The sequence below is a fragment of the Grampus griseus genome (assembly GCF_964374135.1).
Source record: "Grampus griseus genome assembly, chromosome: 16".
In the NCBI taxonomy this organism is placed as follows: Eukaryota; Metazoa; Chordata; class Mammalia; order Artiodactyla; family Delphinidae; genus Grampus; species Grampus griseus.
The window spans coordinates 73,010,912-73,029,657 of record NC_139010.1 but is presented as its reverse complement, the minus strand read 5'-3'; the positions used below and the strand labels follow the sequence as shown (position 1 = coordinate 73,029,657).

The 18,746-nt window shown below is 50.2% G+C and overlaps 1 protein-coding gene across 1 annotated transcript in view; it reads right to left on the bottom strand.

Annotated features, from left to right (window-relative positions):
* Positions 1-443, bottom strand: part of SLC18A2 (solute carrier family 18 member A2) — a gene marked incomplete at both ends in the record, with an annotated part of 35,573 nt that extends 35,130 nt beyond the window's left edge. Inside the window, one exon of the mRNA XM_082674114.1 lies at positions 323-443. Coding sequence (XP_082530240.1) covers positions 323-443 — 121 coding nt within the window. The remainder of the gene's footprint in view (positions 1-322) is intronic.
* Between the last annotated feature and the right edge of the window lie 18,303 nt (positions 444-18,746).

Genomic DNA, 18,746 nt, shown 5'->3' with positions numbered 1-18,746 from the left:
TTATTATAACATTATTTTGAATCCTGGGACTTGCTCCTCCTTAATAGATTTTTTTGTTTTAATCGCGTTGAAAGTGACAAAGGGAAGCAGGAAATTATCAGGAGGAAACATAAGTTCTGGGTTTTATCTGCTGTCACATTTTTTGACCGGACCGCCAGGAAAACGAAGCCACAAACACGGCTACTAGCCTAGACGAGGCAGTCTTGGGGAATGTATTTTTGCAAAACGTCTTCTCGAATTTTCCCGAACCGCGCTCGGGTAAGCGGGACGCCCTGGGAAGGGGTACCCGGGAAGTGGGGGGAGGCGCCCGGTCCGTACGTACCCACGACGGTGAGCAGCATGTTGTCCAGCAGTAGCGCGAGGAACACGATGAACAGGATGAGTTTCCGCGAGTGACGGCTCTCCTGCAGCCAGCGGAGCAGTGCCAGCTCGCTCAAGGCCATGGCTCCGGGGCTCGGCTGCGGGCGCGGCGCACGGTCGGTCAGGGGCTCTGCCGGGCTGGGGGCTCCCCCAACCCCAGGCCCCAGACTTCGCCCGGCCCGGCCGCCAAAGGGGCGCTCGGGGAGCGGCGCGCACCGGGCGGCGCCGGATGGTCCCGGGCGTCCCACCCTAGGCTTACCTTCGGCGAGCGCGTTCTCACCGGCACCTGCGCTCCTTGTTAATAACGCCCGCGAGCGCCGTCTGGGCCGGATCCTGGGCGCCGCCCGGCTCTCCGCCGCCCCCGCGGGTCCCACTTAACCCCCTGCGTGCTCGGAAAGTGCAGCGGGACGCCTGCGCACCGTGCGTCCTGCGCCCCGGGTTTCCCGGGACGCCCTGGAGCCCCGCGCGCGGCGCCTCGGGGGGCTTCCCCTGCCCTCGGCCGGGCCCCGCTCTCCCCCGCGCCCCGAGGGGCGACTCGTCCCCAGCGCCGAGCCCCGCGGGCAGGGAGTGGGGTCGGCGTTACCTCAGGTGGTCTGCGGCTGCCTGCACCGAACGCCGTGGGCTCCGTCCGTCCGGGCGGCTCCGGGTCTCAGTCTCCGCCCCAGCGCCCGGCGGCCGCCGCTCAGTTTACCGGCTCTGGCTCTGACGTCAGGGCCGGCGGGGGCGGGGGGCTGGGGCGCCCCGGCCTCCGCCCTCCCGCGCCGTCACTGCGTCGGAGTAGCCGCTGCCTTCCTTTCCCCGCCAGGTGCCCGACCAGGTTCTGAGCCCGGATCCTAAGGTCGCCCCGTCCTGAGCAGACCCGAGCCCCTGTTCCTGCACTTGGCCGTGAGCCCTGGGAACCCGGGTCCGGGTGAAGTGGATGGGTCGCAGAGGGAGGACGTCAAAAGCCCCAGGCCGAGAGGTCAAGGATCCCAGGGTGAAGGGTCAGGGGCCAAGATAAGGAGTCAGGGATTAGTGGTTTCACTTGGCCCAATTAGGCGCTAAAGCTCTCTTTGAGCCTCCCTGTTCCTGAAATTGGCCGTGAGAACATGAAGGCTAGTGAGTGTGCCAGGGAAAGAGGTCTTAGGGTGTTGGGAGCCGGGGACCGATCTCTTTCCTGGAGAAGCCACTCTGCACCCCACCACCCCTCCCCTCTCCCACCTCGGTATCATGATGCAGGGTGCCACTTGGAGTCTTTGACCATCGGATCCTCAGGTACCCTCCAGATGGTGATGTGGAAACGGGGAAAGGGGACATCTCTCAGTGTCACCCCACAGTGAGAGTGGGGTTCTGAGGGCCCCAGGCCCTGAATCCAGTTCTCATAAAATAGGACCATGTCACCCTGAGCAGGGGACACTAGAGAATAGGTGAGTGCCTGGCGCCTTAGTAAAAGGGCTTACGGGGCAGCTGCCCCAGGCCCTGTGTGCTGTAGTCCTCTCCCCTCGGCGTTTTCCCCAGGGATTCTGGTTAAAAAGATGGTTGAAACAGGCAAAGTGCCTGTGTGTGGCTGACCTGGAGCTGTCATCCTCACTACCAAGGAGTAGCAGCCCGCCTTTGATTTCCAAGTCCCTCCATTTTATAAACAGAAGAGAAACAAACAGACATGCCCCAAACAGAGCTGGAGCTTTGAAGACCCTTCTGGGGGCGGGAGAAGCAGGAGCTGTTTTCGCAGAAAGCCACTTGAAATAAACGTTGTCTGCTGCAGCCTCAGCCGTAGAGTCTGGCCTTGTTTTCTTAATGTTTCCTTGTCAGCTGGAGACTGCTTAGAGCAGCAGGGTGATGTGTAGGGCTCCCCACTCTCTGCACCTCCTTACTTCCTTCCCAAAACCCCCCTGTGCTGCCCCCGATGTGAGAAAAATGGTTGGATACGTAAGTAGGTCAGGAACATGCGGACTCTGGGATGTCCCAGGATATGTGCAACTTAAATATTAAACAGGGAGGAGAGAAGGAAAACCACTTAGGAGGAGAGAACAGATGGCAGGGAGCTGTTTCAGCTGGCTGTGAAGGATATCACGTTCATGGGGTGCCCCAAAGTGCCTGGAGTTTCAGAACAAAGACACAGGTCCTGCCCCTGTGCCCCCTGGGCAGGCAGGCATCACGGTTAAGGGCTCTTGTCAGGATGCCTGGGTCCCAGTCCACTCCGTCCTTGATTGGTGACCTCGGGCACATCATGTATCCTCTCTGTGCCTTAGTTTCCCCATCTCTGCAGTGGGGATGCCAACTGGACATACTGCAGAGTTGTTGTGAGGATTAAGTGGGGATCCACAGTCATCCCTTAACACAGTCCCTGGCACCAAGTGAGAGTCAGTGTCCACCATTCATCCATCCAACAAATATCTGTTGAGCTTTTAGTGCGTGCTAGGCACCGTGGTTGATACTGGAGAGACATTAACGGCCCAAAGAGACAAAATCCCCATCCTTGGGGTGCTTACACATTCTGGTAGCAACACCACAACAGTGAACACAGGAAGCCACACCAACTCCAGCCCAGGCAGCTGGAGGAATATGGCCCTAGGGAAAATGCCAGCCCCTGTATTCCCTCCGCCTGATCTCTGCCACCACCCCTAGAGCACCATGGCCTATAACAGTGTCTTCAAACTTCTTGTTGACACCCCCAAAGAGTTTTTAAAAAGATAGGTATGCCTCACACATTTCTCAGTTGACATCTAAAATATTCTTTTATCATAAATTTTAATAGTTTAGGGGTATATTATGTAAATTCACCTTTATATATAAAACCATTATAACTCTTTTAAATGTACCCAATGAATTATAAAACTACCGTATTATATTTTAAAATACTAACAAGTTTCTCTTTAACACTCAAAAATTTACATTGTTTCCTTTATGCCTTCAAAGTATATTTTCTTTCTGCTTTCAACAGAATTTTATCCAACTGTAATGTTTTTATTATTTAAATCCAGTATTCACCACCTTATCTATTATATGAACTGCAATAAATATATGAATATGCATTAGCTTTTTAAAATTTTCTTATGGCCATAAGGTTCTAAGTTCTAAGGTTCTCTCTAAAATTGTGTTATTATAACAATTATTAGTAGTATATAAATGATAACGCCTCAGACATATAATATGAATTTTGATAAATATTAAACACAAAAAGGAACACTATATTAGAAGTGCATTACCTGATGAGATGGGTGGAGAGAGGATTTTTGGAGCCTTAGAAGAAGAGAAAGTATATTGTTTTTATGCCTCAGAACAATGTAACCCAGTAAAATGGTAAGAGTCAGGTTGGGTGGGAGGTAAGCCTTTCCTCGTCAACTGAGAGACAGGAGATTGTTGAAGGGGGAGGTGATAAAAGAGAATCCTCGTGTCTCTACCGGGGTCCATCTTAGCCAGATCAATTTTTAAATACAGGACATATGGAAATTGAGGGTCTCCTATGGCTTGGGAAGTCTTCATACATACCCAGTGTCCTGAAGGAGCCAACCTGGGAGGCCCTGCCTGATCTGGGACTTTGGGACTCTGTAGCCTCTTATTCAACTCAGCCCCTGCCTTTCCCCTCCAGCCACACTGGTTCCTCAGGACCTTTGCACATTCTCTGCCTAGGAATTTCTTCCTCTTCTTCTTCTAGTTATCACCTTCTCATTCTTCATTACCAGCCCTAGTACCACTTCTTAGGAGGAGCCACACTTTCATGGACATCCCCCAAGTATCAGACAGGTCCCCTTCTCTTATAAATCTGCATGGAACTGTTACTTCCTCCGGAATATGTCTGTCCATGAGGAACAATACTCACATAAGTGTGATCGGTTATCTCTGTCTCCCTAGGTTATCAGGACTGGGGATACTCTTCTTGGTCATCACTGAGGTTCCAGAACACAGCTGATGCTCATTAAATACCTGCAAAAAGGATGTGCTCTGGGTAAGTCGGGTTCCCTTCTGAGGCGGAGCCATGGGGACCAGAGAGAGAAGCACCGTTGCTGGAAGGCAACGGTTACACCTCCCCCCACCAGAGGCCACTCCTCTGGGACCAGGCTTTGAGGAAGTCCCCTAGTGAATACAACATTTATTTGCTCTTCCTGGGCACTCAGACTGGTGAGCTCAACCACCTTTTTCAAACACTAGGGACTGGGAAGGTACAAAGGTACCACCAGGGTTGACTTTTTTTCACTAAATTTCAATATTTAGGAAAGGTAAGGCATGGAGCTTTCTGGAACATAGCAGTTATTTGAAATAGGCATTATTTGAGATAAACTAACATGAGTTTAAGCTATGAATGGCAACCTGATTGGGTCAGTTTTACAATTCTGTGAACTGGGGCATGTTACTTAACTTTTATGTGCCTCCGTTTCTCATCTGTCACTCAAGCATGATAAGAGGGGCCCCTGACAGAGTTGTTTTGGGGATCAAGGGAGATGATCCTTGCATAGTGCCTGGCACATAGCAGAGCCTCACACTTTAAGTGTTCCCTGGCCTCGGGAAAGTGAAAGTGAAAGTGCTGATACGTGGGAGGTGTAGCTGGTCTGTGGGGAAAATCCTCAGGTGCTCCCCCAACCAGAGAACTTGGAAATAATGAAAACAAACTTATGACCTGGACATTATGCTGTGAAATGCAAACAAAGGATCAGAGCAGAAATGGACAATAGAATCCTGATGAGACACAATGGTTCGTGGGCAGCAAAACCTGATACACTGGTTAACACATGGGTAGAGAAAGGAGGTGGAGTACCCAGTGGAGAGCCAGGCACAGGGTAGAGCAGGCTGTTCGTAGACAGAGGAAGCCCCAATGGCTCCCAAGCTCATGAAGAGACACTCAGACCCACTAGTGATCAGAGAAATGCCAATTAAAATGAGAGGGAGATGCAGCGCTACACCCACTGGACTGGCAACAACTAGGAAGCTGGGCAAATGCCGTATGTTGGTGAAGATGTAAGGAAATGGGGACGCTTTCCTTGGGGGTGGAGTGGGGACTGGTGCAGCCTTTCTGGAGAGCAATCAGGAGTGCTTGGTGGAATTAAGTCAGCATGCACCCTCTGATCCAGTCTACAACTCGGGGAAATCCCTAAAGGGGAAGAACTAGGGTAGGCTTTGCAGTGTTTTTGGTGGCAGTGGGAAGTTAGAGGCAACCTCAGTTGGGAATAAATAATTGAAATGTGGAGGATGCTCATGGTGGAGCGCCACGTAGATGGGATTTCCCCGGGTGACTGTGCACAGGTTTTACTAAGTCTTGAGTATGAAGGAAGGAGGAGAAGAGCAAGTTCTTTAACAAGATTGCTTGTTAGTTCAGTAAAAGCTCGCAGAGCACCACTTATTTTGGAGGTTTCATTCCTATTCAAGGGGCCGTATTAAGCCCCTCGGAGTGGGTGCCTTTGTAGAGAAGGGGCCGAGGAGTGAGCGTCTGGGATGAAGTGGGAAAGTGGAAATAAACCAAGAAATGGACCTTGCAAGGACCAATGATGATAGTACACGCAGAGCTGAGACAGATGATCAACTCAACTCCCTGTGCACGTGGTTCCCCCCAAAGGGGGCTGTGGCCTGTTGATGCCTAGAGAAGTCAAAGCCTTTCAGTACAGAGTTGGCTGTTCTGAGCGCATAGGCTGTACGTGGGTTTTATCTCCTGGGGCAGGCAGGGCTGTGCTGTGTCTCAAGCCAGACTGACAGGAAATGAGAGCAGATGGAAACCAAGGTCCAGGAAAGAACGGAAAACATCAGAAAAAGTAAGCTCTCTGGCTAAATGCAAAAGACACAGGTGGTTTTCTGTTTTATTTTGTTTTGTTTTTTGCCTTTTCCCTCTTATTTTCTTTATAAGCTTTTAACTGTTTAAAATTATAACAATTGAGAGATTTATGGCACGGGTAGGTATATTATTTATAACAATTATAACTTAAAGGACAAAGTTGGTTGTGGGACTATAAAGCAGCCAGATTCCTGTATTTTATGTGACGTGGTATATTATTAACTGTAAATGGACTGTAAAATGTCAAAGTTGTGTATTGTAATCTCTAGGGCAACCACTGTATAAGTAATACAAAGAAGAATAAAGAGCTAACAGGAAAATTAAAATTAAATGGAATTCTGTAAAGTATTCAAATACTTGTAAAAGGCAGGAAAGGAGGAACAGATGAGCCAAAAAAAAAATCCCAGAGGAATCAAGCAGAAAACAAAAAATAAAATGATAGATTGAAATCCGACTATATTAACAATTACATTGTGTTCAGGGACACACGATTAAAGGACAGAAATTGTCAGAATGGATTTTTTAAAATATAGTCCCACCTTTATGCTGTCTATAGGAGACTCTTTAAATGTAAAGACACAGGTAGGTTGAAAGTAAATAGATGAAAAAAATACACCATGCAAACTGTAAGCATAAGAGGGCTGAAGTGACTACATTAATATCAGATAAAATAGATTTCAAAACAAAACTTTAAGTGGTGACAAGAAGGAGGTATCATAATGATAAGTGATTAATTCAATAGAAGACCTGAGAATCATAATATGTATACACCCAACAGTAGAGCTTCAAAATGTATGAAACAAAACCAGACAGAATTAAAGAGAGAAAAAGACAATTTCACAATCCAAATTGGGGAATCTAACACCTAGACCAAAAAATCAGCAACGCAGATGATCAGAATCATGCCATTAACCACCTTGGTTTAATTGATATTCATTTAGGCTGAGCAAATAGCAGACTTCACATTCTTTTAAAGTGTTCACGGAAGGTCTCTGCCAGGAGCTATCTCATTCAGAGAGGTTTTTTTTTTTCTCTTTGAAGCCAGCTCTACTGTTGTTGAACACACATACAAAGAGTGAGGACACAGTTTGTTTTAAATGCATTTTATTTTTACTCTTTTCTGAGTTCTTCTGCATACTGCAAAAGCACATTTTCTGTAGGAAATTGAACCAAATCTACTGTTCTGGTTTTAAGACAGAATGGCAAAGCAAATGTCAATTTACTTGAAGGAGGCCTTAGTGATGGCCAATGAAATTAAGTCATAGATGCTCTAACTTAATAATTCAATCACTGAATTAACTGGCTTCATGCAGCATTATCTGTAAAATGTGGGTCTCCAGGTTTGGCCACTTTGATAGAATCACTAACCTGTCTGAGGACATTTGCTGTAATTAGAGGCTGCAGAGGAGCCAGCCAGCTGTGAAGGGTAGTGTTTCATCAGCTTTATGCCTTGATTCTCCACTCTCACCTGGACTCTTCAGTCATCCCCAGTGGCTACTCCGATGGCCACCCAGCCCTCCCACAGTCCACCCTCCTCACCAGCTCAAGGGAGTTTCAAAACACCAGGGTGGTCACGCTACTTATTCCCTGTCTAAACCTTCAGCGGCCTTGCACTTGGGATAATGTCAAATGTCTTCAATGTGGCCCAACGGGAAGTGCCTGGTCCAGCCTCGACCACTCCTCCATCTTCATTTGCCACATTGCTCTTGACTCTGATCTGAAATTGGATTCCCTTATAATTATCTGGGCTCTCACATGGCTTCAGATATCTTTGTGTGTCACGAAGGTCCCAGCATTGCAGCCTGAGGAGCCCTGGCCCGGAGGCCCTTCCCAGCCTGGGTCATGCAGCCTCCACACATCTTATGCCACTTGGCCCCTGCCTTCCCCCTCCAGCCACAGAGGGCTCCTTTCAGTAGGGTTCCCTGCCTCAGGGCCTTTGCACTCTCCATTCCTTCTGCCTGCGAAGCTCTTCCTCTCCCTCTTTGTCTGATTATCTTTCTCATTCCTAGTCTCCCATCTGTTCATACATCCCGTACTCCTTCTCACCCCAGGGCCTTTGCTCAGGCCATTGATGCCGCCTAGAATGTCCTTCCCTCTTACCCCTTTTAACTAGTTAGCTCCCCCTTAGCCTGTATGTCTCAGGTCAAGACACAGGTAGGTTGAAAGTAAATGGATGGAGAGGTATTTCTTCTCAGGGAAGTCATCCCTGACCCCTATGCATTTTTCCCCTGTACTATCTTGATAGGTCCCTAAACCTTTCATTCCTGGTACTTTTCATTATAATCACAATTTTACTGATGAGCCTGTCATTAATGTCTGACTTCTATATCCCTCCGCCACGCAAGCTGAGGCCAGGGCAGGACCTCTGGCGTCTTGCTCCCCACGTCATCCCCGCAGAGCCTCACACTGCCTGGCACAAAGTATCAATAAATGCAGCTGTTGAGTCAGGTTTCCCTGATCATTTAAGCAGTGAGCGCCCTCTGGGGGTAACTCGAGGAATTGACCTCTATTCTCACAGGCTGTATAGAGACCGCAAAGTGCTATGCCCAGCCCAGCTCACGTGCCTTTGCAAAAGTGACGTCCTTCACCTGCACTGTTCACCCCCTTTCTCCTACCTACCCAAGCCCCTGCCTCCTCCTACCTGGTTGGGTTTGAAAAACCTTTTTCCCACTATCCCACCAACTCACCAAAAGACCCACTCTATTTCTGATCCCATGAGGAATTGACATCTCTGCTTGTTTAACAAGCCTCAAATAATTGAGTCATTTCATGCCCCCTCCCTCCCCAGCAGTTACCTGCAGCCGTCCCGCGCCCACCCCCAGCCCCCCAGCCTCTGTTCCTTCCTGACTCTGAGTCTTTGCTTAGGCAGATCCATCCACATAGAATGCCCTTGGGAAGGGGAGCCCAGCCAGAAGCCAAACGCCCAGATGTCATCACATGGTCACGTTTTCACCATCAAAGCTGAAGGCTCACGGCCATGGGACAGGCGTCCTCTAACTCTGTAGAACGGCTCCTCTTTCCTTTTAAGACCCCCCCAACCCCAGTCACCACCTCCTGCAAAGCAGCCTCTCACCCGCTCCCTGGCACCAGGTACTGCCTCCAATCCATCGGTGACTCAGCGGATCTCAATGAACCACTGCTTCCAACGAGCCCCTCCCCAGCTCAAGAGCCTGAGGCGGTTCGCTAATGCTCCTGTCTAAACCCTCCTGCCTACATTTTAGGGTGGTCCGCAATCCACCCACTGCACCCCCAGCTCCCACCCTCTGCTCTAATCACACTGGCCTCCTCGGTGCCCCAGCAACAGACATCATTCACATTCTCCTCATATCCCTCTGACTGCAAACCTTATTCCTCGCCCGAGAGCCCAACTCAGGTGCTCTGTCGTCACAAAGTCAAACCTGGGATGACCCACAGCCCGCCCTGAGCCACTACCTCCAAGAATACACAAAGCCCTGATAGCCTGTCCCCCAAAGCATTTACCAGCCAGCGCTCTTCCGCAGTAGGTCCATCTAGGCTCATTCTTTTTTTTCTTTTGCAGTACGCGGGCCATTCGCCGTTGCGGCCTCTCCCGTTGCAGAGCACAGGCTCCGGACGCACAGGTTCAGCGACCATGGCTCACGGGCCCAGCCGCTTCGCGGCATGTGGGATCCTCCCGGACCGGGGCACGAACCCGTGTCCCCTGCATCGGCAGGTGGACTCTCAACCACTGCGCCACCAGGGAAGCCCTGCGCTCATTCTTTTTCTTTTTTCCACCTGGGTCATTCGCCCCTTGATGGCAAGGGAAGCAATTCCTTCCTCTCTGTCTCCCCCAAGGATGGCTTGCGCTGTGCACTGTACAGAGTAGACCCCTGGGACTGGCATCAGAGGCACAGTGAGGAGCCTTCTGCCTCAGTGTGCGCATCTGCACAGGCAGAGTGGATGGGCCGACCTGCCCTGTCCAGTCCAGGAGCCACTCACCACCCATGGTCACAGAGCTCCTGAAATGCCACAGGCCGAAGTGAGACGTGCTGTAAGTATAAAATCTGCTGTATAGCACAGGGAGCTCAGCTTGATGCTCCGTGATGACCTAGATGGATGGGATGGGAGGGGATATATGTATACCTAGAGCTGGTACACTTCATTGTACAGCAGAAACTAACACAACATTGTAAAGCAATTATACTCCAATAAAAGAATATGAAAAAAAATACACACGGAGTTTCAAAGACTTAGTATGAAAAAAATGTAAAGAGTTTCATTAATGTTTTGTATTGTTACATGCTGAAACAATATCTTAGATACATTAGGTTAAATAAAATATATTATTAAAACTAATTTCACCCGTTGCTTTTTACTTTTTTAAAACATGGCTGCTAGGAATTAAATTACCTACATGGCTGGAGTGTGTGGCTCACATTATATTTCTGCTGGATGGTGTGGGGATAGAACATCAGTGCTGGAAGGGGCCTCGGACGTCATTGAGTCTAATGGCTACCTTTTCCACGCGAGAAAGCAGACTCAGAGAGGGACAGAGGCATGCCCAAAGCCACACCACGTGTGAGGTCCGGGCAGTGAGGACTAGAGCCCTGCTTCCTGGGCCTTCATGGTTTGGGGACAGCTGGTGTGCAACACTGGAGGGGCCGACAGGTGGGTGCCCACAGGCAGCCCTCAGCAGCAGAGGATGCTAGAAGGGACTTGGGAGGCTCCCCCCGCCCACTCAGGGCTGTCTTTGCCCACTTGCTATGCTGACCGCATACCCAGACGTCCGCAGGGCAGGAGATTTTAGTGGATAATCAATAGTCCAATAGGGCCGACTGCAAAGCCCCAAACCTAATTATTTTGTTCAGAAACTTGTCTGTAACTAAAAGGCATCTGAGAAATCACTGTCACCATCTTTGAGCGGGAAGAGAAATCCAGTCATTATGTCCAATTGGATTTACATTGACTATTGTCTTGTTGTAGAAGATGTTGTCTCCCTGCAAAACCAGTGTTTGGGTGCCACAGGGACACACACACACACACGTACACACTCACACACACATACACATGTATACATAGGTACACACACTCACACACATACATACACATAAGCACACACACACGGGAGAGCTGTCCCTTTTCTAGGAGCCTTTGGGAAGGTTCTGGTCCACCGTTTTTGCACAGGTGGCCAGAGGTGCTGTTACCTGGGTGACTTTCTGGGTCTTATTTTTGAGGTTCCAGATTTTGCACCCTAATTCCTCTGAGGAGAGTAGAAAACAAATCCCTTTAAAATGGCAGCATGAATATCTTCTGCAACCCCAGGCATTTGCCAAACCCTTTGAATGAGAGAAAATATTTAGGATGAGAAATCTTTTGAAAATTAGTTAAGACATTTGCATGTCAAGTCACTTAGGTGACTTTAGAATTGCAGTAGGAAAAATCTGGAAGCTCCTGATTGGCTGCACACGGGGGACTGTGAAAGTAAGTGGTGGTCACCCTTACAGTGAAATACCCAGTGGCCACTTAAGAAAACGAGGTAGTGCAAGGTTTACCACGGAAAAGTATCCAAGACATTCTTCATTCTTTGATTTGTGAAATCGAATATCACAGGATAGCGTGTCTGCGATGATTCATTTAGGAAAACAAGTGAACTTATCAAAAAGGCTATAAATACATGTACTCATGCAAAATGCAGACAGATACTGTACAGTCAATACAGTACTGACTGTATTTAGTTCCAGGGACTGAAAATAGTGTGTGGGGGGGGAGAGTAGGAAGGTGAAGATTTTTACTCTCCACGGGTAACTTTATGCCCTTCCAATTTTTTTGAAGTGTTATTTACCAGAAACTTCTAATGCTTCTTTCTCATATCTTTATTATGGGATATATCATACATACAGAAGAGGGCACAAAACATATGTTTACAGAGTAAAAAATAACTGTTCACTGAGCCTCATGGAACCCCACCCGGGTCAAGATATAAAACACGGCCGGGGGCTTCCCTGGTGGCGCAGTGGTTAAGAATCCGCCTGCCAATGCAGGGGACACGGGTTCGAGCCCTGCTCCGGGAGGATCCCACATGCCGCGGAACAACTGAGCCCGTGCACCACAACTACTGAGCCTGCGCTCTAGAGCCCATGCGCCACAACTACTGAGTCCGTGTGCCACGACTACTTAAGCCCGTGCGCCTAGAGCCCATGCTCCAGAACAACAGAAGCTACCACAGTAAGACTCCCACACACCGCAACAAAGAGTAGCCCCCACTCGCCGCAACTAGAGAAAGCCTGCATGCAGCCATGAAGACCCAATGTGGCCAAAAATAAATAAATAAAATAAATATTTTTTTTTAAAAACCCAGCCGGAAGCCCCGGAGCTTCTGGGGTTCTCTCCTCCATCACAATAACCTCCTTTCCCCTAGAGTTCTTGACTTGTTGAATTTTCTGTTCCTTGCCCTTTTTACAATTCTACCACCTATGGCATTTTCCTAAAAATATAATTGAGGTTTGCCTGTTTTTTATCTTTTTATAAGTGGAATCATCCTGTAGGTGTTCTTTCTCTATCTGGTTCCTTTTCAGTCTCACCAATATCACTGGTGAGGTTCGTCCATATGATGTATACCTAACGTTCATTCCTAATCACTGCTGTATAGAATTCCATTTCAGGACCATATCGCAATTTCTTTGTTCCTTCTGTGGATGGACATTGTGGTGTCCCGCATTTGTTAGTAGCAGTGTTGCTAATAACACACTGGAGATGTGTGGCCCGAGTTTCCCCAGGGTCTGTGCCTGGGAGGGGAACTGCTGGATCATGGGATACCCACAGCTTCACCCTTCCCAGCAAGTGTCAAATGCTTTCTAAAATAGTTGCATGAATATATATTGCTAATTTTTAAGGTTTTTTTTTTTAAGGTCTTTATGCAACTGGAAAATGAGAAGGTGAAAAGGGTTGTAAATTGTGTGCCGACCGACCAGCCTGCTTCAGATCCTGACACGGCCCTTTCTCTCTGTTCTCCACAGCTCACATCTCCCCAAAGATGAGGGAGGGGCTGGTTAGCGGGATTGCTGATGACACTGAACTGCACACATCCCCAGAAGGAAGGGATTCCCCAAAGCTGGTAAAGCCGAGAGGCCGCTAAGCCTACATGCCCAGCAGCAGACAGTCCATCCTCCTGTCCGTACTGCAAGCCCACCGTGTGCCAGGACCGTGCAGAGCGCCTGAGTGCTCTGATCTCCCAATGGACCCCGCAATGATCAGGCAAGAGAGCAAAATGTCAACAGTCCCACACAGTGGGGCAACTTTACCAAGTTCAGGGTGTTTAAATAGAAGCTGTTCTCCCATCCAAAACCTCTCCTTGTTCTTTGCATCAATTTGGCCTTCAGAGTGAAGGGTAACCAAATATAAGATGACTCAGCCTAAGGGTCACAATACCGGCGAGACCCTCCAGTGGGCCCAGGCAGCATGATGGCTCTAAGTGGGATTGGCTGGGCCATGTGACTGGCTTTGGGGAAAGACTCAGGTCGCCTTTGTAATGGGGCCTGGTGTCCCTCAGTCACCTGTCGGGAAGGAGGAAGGGTGGGTGATGCAAAGGGAGGGAAGGAAGGTGGCAGAGGGCGCGCTCTGCCCACTGGGCCCTCCTGCATTTCGGGAGCAACCCCAGGAAAGGTGCAGGGTGGGGTCAGGGCCCAAAGAATAAGTAGCACCAACAGGGCCCCAGCACCTCATCTACTAACATTTCTTCAACAAACATCCTGCCCTAAGAACGCACAGTCCAGCTGGACAGAGAGGACGACACAGGCCTCAGTCACGGGGTAAGTGTGCGGAGGCCAGCAGCGGGCAGGGGAAGGGGGGAGGGCCAGAGCGGGGCCTCGAGGTGGGATCCAGAGTCTGAGAAGGCAGATGCATTAAGAGCGAAGCCCTGGGTCTACTCAGAAGGAAACAGAATGGGATTCGCTCTCTTTCCACCAGGATCCTTACTTTGTTCAAAATGAAAGCAGGATGTTGTCATCCCAGGCAGGTTTACATCCTAAATGCACCTCCTTCTGTGGTCTCTGTGTGGCCAAACAGCCTGGAGAACCTGCAGTCTCCTTAGCATCTACATCACAGAACATTCCACCTGGAGAGAGCCTTAGTGAACCCTCAGCCGGTGGTTTTCATTCCTAACCCACCTCTCTCTCCTCTCTCTCTCTCTCTGTTTTAAGTTATGGACGTCTTTCTTCAAACAAAACATTATAGGGAAGCAGAATATATAAAACGGAGCAAAGCAAAGCTACTCAGGCCAAAACAGGAGTTAAGTGGCTGGAACCTTTGCCTGGGCTTCAGAAAACTCTGTATGAAAACCCCTGGGCTACTTCAGTCCCCTTGTACTCTGGGGAAACTGAGGCACGGAGATGTGGTCCTTACCATAAGCTCTAAGAAAGCAGAGACCTGGTTGGTCTTGTACCACACTGAATCCCCAGCATCCCAACCCCACCCCAAGTCCTAGCACATAGTAGATGCTTAGTAAATATTCATTGGATAGTGACATACAAGCAATGCTGACTGTCTCTGCAGGGTCATCTGTTTTCCTACACATGAAATCGCTTTCCAACGAGACTAAAGGGAGGCTTGAACCTCAGAGAGGCCCCTTAATTGCCCATGTCTTGAATTTACAGCATTTGAAAGGGTTTTATTCTCTGATCTAAATGGCAAGAACAAAAGCAGAGCAGTAAAGAGCCCAGGAGGTTGAAAAGAAGCCATAATTTGCATCCAAGATGGAGGTGCCCTTTGTTATCCCACATCCAAGTCAACTTCAAAGTTCTCTGCTGAACAGATAGATGCACATCAGTCACCATGGCAACAACCAAGAAGCCTAACCCGCCCAACCCTGACAGCCCAACTCCAGGAAGCTGGGGATGGGGGAGGAGACAGAGGGACTACAGTGGGTGGGGAGTCCAAGTACCCATTCAGCCTGGCCCCTCTGTCACCCAGCTCTCTTAGTGCTTCTCTGTTGAGGGAGGGGGCTCTGGGTCACCAGCTCCACCTCAACACACGTGAGCACCTGCCACGTGCCTGGGCATCAGAAGTGCTCTCCTTAAGAGCTATACCTCAGTGTCCGGCACACGGTTATTGAACACAAGCTTGCGATGCGTAAATGAATGAAGCAGCAGCCGAAGTCCCCCGGCCCCGCCTGAAATCAGCGGCATCAGAATCGCTGGGAGGAACACTCAAGACTGGGAGCTCCTTGAAAGCTGCACACATGCCTCTCAAGTTAGAGCAGGAGAGAGAAGAAGGCAGAGTCAAGACAGCCTCACAGGCATGTGGCTTGAGCTGCTAGCAGGCTGGGGCTGCCACTCCCCAGATGCATGGGGTGGGGCAGGGCCCCAGGAGAGGTTAGAGCTCTGTCCTGGACTTGTCCAGGGAGAGGTGCTGGGGAAGCAGTCGGGAGTCTGCGGTTCTGGGGCCAGGACTGGAGATGGTGTTTATATCCATCAGAGTGGATGAGGCCAAAGGGAGGGAGTGGAGACAGGGAAGAAACGAAGGGTCCAAGGTGTAAGCCCTGGAGCCCAATGAGGAGGGCCCAGCAACAAAACGTGAGCCATCAGAGAGAGAGCATCAGGCAATGTGGTGTTGTGGGAACCAAGAGAAAGAGACAAGCGCAGGCTGGGGAAGAAGGATGCAGTCATGCCTGGAGACCTCAGGGTACCGAGTGGGGAGCCGAGGAAGAGGGCCTCTACCCCACACGTGCTAGGGTGTGAGCCACTGAAGATGCCCCACCTGGCTGGGGACTGCCCATGCTGCCTGGGCCCACAGGATTGGGACCACCCTAGAATCAGCAGGGGCTCGCTGAGTGTCCTGCAAGCTGACCAAATGCATCCTTTTCCCCGGTCACAGTGGGAGTGGGGGACGGGTGCTGGAGAAAGCGGAAACATGGCATTTTTGGCCTCCTAATCATAGTAATGGAGACAGCTAGGACTTTTTTAGGCGCTTGTAAAGCTGGGCACTGAGCTACAGCACTCCACATGGATTATCTTGCTCGATCCTCACAACAACCCTTTGAGGTAGGTACTACTGTTATGCCCACTGGCCAGGCTGCCTGTCTCCACAGGCAAAGGCCTTAACCACTAGCCTGCACTGTCTCTTCCGGGTCAGCACATTGAGGGTGCCCCCAGGGAAGTTTCTGGTATCTGAGTACCTTCCTCTTGACTCTAACAGTCACCTTCTTTGGGGGCATCTCTGGACAGTGGGCAGTCTTACCACCTGGCAGAAACCAGGGCACAGCTCTTGTTAGTTTGTGGCTCCACTTAAGGTTATTTACTGCGTGCCTGTGTGTGCACAGGCTGATGTGGCCAAAGGGGATCCAGATAGATGCACATCAGTGCCTGTGGCCGATGGCAGAGTGGCTGGACCTCTGTCTGGGGAGGACACTGGATCAGCAGGAGGCTGGCTGAAGGAGATGGACAGCATTTCCTCCTGCTGAGTACCTGTCAGCCAGGGGCAGGTTTGGGGATGTTTATTCAATTTAAGGGGCCCTCTTTAAGAAAAAAAATACAAAATTGCCCATTCAAAACTAGGTATGAATATGAATACTTATTTAGAATGAGAAAAAATAACAAAATGCCAACAAATACAAAAATGTACCACACTGTCAGGGTGGAGGCAAGCAAGGACCCTGAGCATAAGCTTCGTCAGTTTCCAGGTGAATCATCTCTGCCTTTGACACACTGACCTTGATCAGAGTCAGTGGAAGTCTCTGATCCTTTGTTTCAAGCACCACCTTCTGGGGCTTGGCCTGGTCCACCCTGAGGCAGGAGATAGATGGGCTCCAGGCTAGATATTTACAACTGGCCTCCTGTTCACACCTCCTGGGGTGAGAAGAAGATGGGCTCCAGGCCGGACATTCATTAGCAGCCCCCTGTTTACATTTCCTGAAGCAAGAGACAAACGGACTACATATTTATGACCGGACTCCTGTGGATATTTTGAGATCTGCACCTCGATATAAAAACCAGTAACAGAAATGGGGTAAATAACCAGACACTGGACATTTTTATGGCAGGGACAGAGCGGGACTAAACCCTGTTAAAAGATCAAGAGGTCAGGGCTTCCCTGGTGGCGCAGTGGTTGAGAGTCTGCCTGCCGATGCAGAGCACACGGGTTTGTGCCCCGGTCCGGGAAGATCCCACATGCCGCGGAGCGGCTGGGCCCGTGAACCATGGCCGCTGGGCCTGAGCGTCTGGAGCCTGTGCTCCGCAGCGGGAGAGGCCACAACAGTGAGAGGCCCGTGTACCGCAAAAAAAAAAAAAAAATTCAAGAGGTCATACATTTCCCATCCTTGGGGCAAGGGAGACATTGCACATGTGCAGAAAGACTCCTTGGGGGTCAAAAAGGAGGGGGCGCCACCCCATAATAGGTGATGCTAAGGCTGTCGCATAGCCCTCCGGGCTGTAATCCATCTTGGAAAAACGTTGCGCACGCATGTTGGGGAAGGTCCTAGGGCAGGGCAGGTGTGGAAAAAGAAACCAGATAATTGGCCAGAGGTAAACACAGACCCGGAAGAACCGCCCTATATAAGTGACTTACCCGCCTCTTCACGTTGCTCCTCCTCATTGGGGGGACGCCCACACCCTTGCTCTCCAGGTGTGCATCTCTGCATCTCTGCCCTGCTTCTGTCTTAACTAAACAAACTGTTTCTCTGTGTGCTCTCCCACTTGTTTTGCTGTCTCTAATAATAAACATTGTACCTGTTCTTACAGTTCTGCCTCTGTGAGAGGCATTTTTCACCGGGGGCAAGAGCCAGGGAGTGTGGTGGCTAAGATTACTGGTTTTCATCCAGGCGACCCAGGTTCAATTCCTGGGCAGGGAATTAAGATCTCCCTTCACGTCACCACTCACTGCTGCCTCTCCCAGACCAACCCCAACTGCGGAGGGGACACTGTTAGGGAAGGTTCCGGCAGTTCTGAGCAGAGCCCACCCCAGTGGTCTGGCACAAGTGTTCAGGGGCAAAGGCTCTGATCCGAGCACCAATATTTACCTTCTCTGTAGATTAGTCATAGGGATTTATTCACACCACGGACATATACCGAGTACCTACTACACGCCAACACGATGCCAGGGCCATTTCACCGTGAACCCCTCACATATAGCTCAAAGGTTTAAATGTGTAACATGGGCAGAGAGCCTGGCACATATTAGTTGCTCATTAAAGCTTCTTCCCATCTGCTAGGCACCCTCCCAAGCTGAGGCCAAGGTCAGAGCAATGCATCCAGCAGCCTACGAGCCAGTCTCCTAGGCAATCAATCCTACTTTCCACCCATTAAAGCAGCAGCTACTCAAACCCTGGCTGTGGGGTGGGCGTGGGGGGCGAGGGGGGCCGGCGTGCGGGTCAGCAGGACCACAAGGGCTGCCCAGGCCAATCCTCTCCTCTCTGGAGAAACCCAGAAGCAGGGTCACAGCCAGGACTGGCACTCCGGCCAGGTCTTCTGTCTTCTAGTCCCTCTGTCCCCAGCAGTCCTCCCAGGAAGCACTAGGCCTCCCCAAGCCCCTTCCGGTCAGAGCATGCCTGGCCCTGGGCCTCTCCACCCTCCCACTTAGGACGGTGCTTCTCAGTGAGAATCCCCCTCCACAGCTGAGAGACAGAAAGTGAACCACAGCCCCCAACAGCAGCCATTCTTGGGCATCACTCCCAGGGCCTCCCACCCAGCAGATT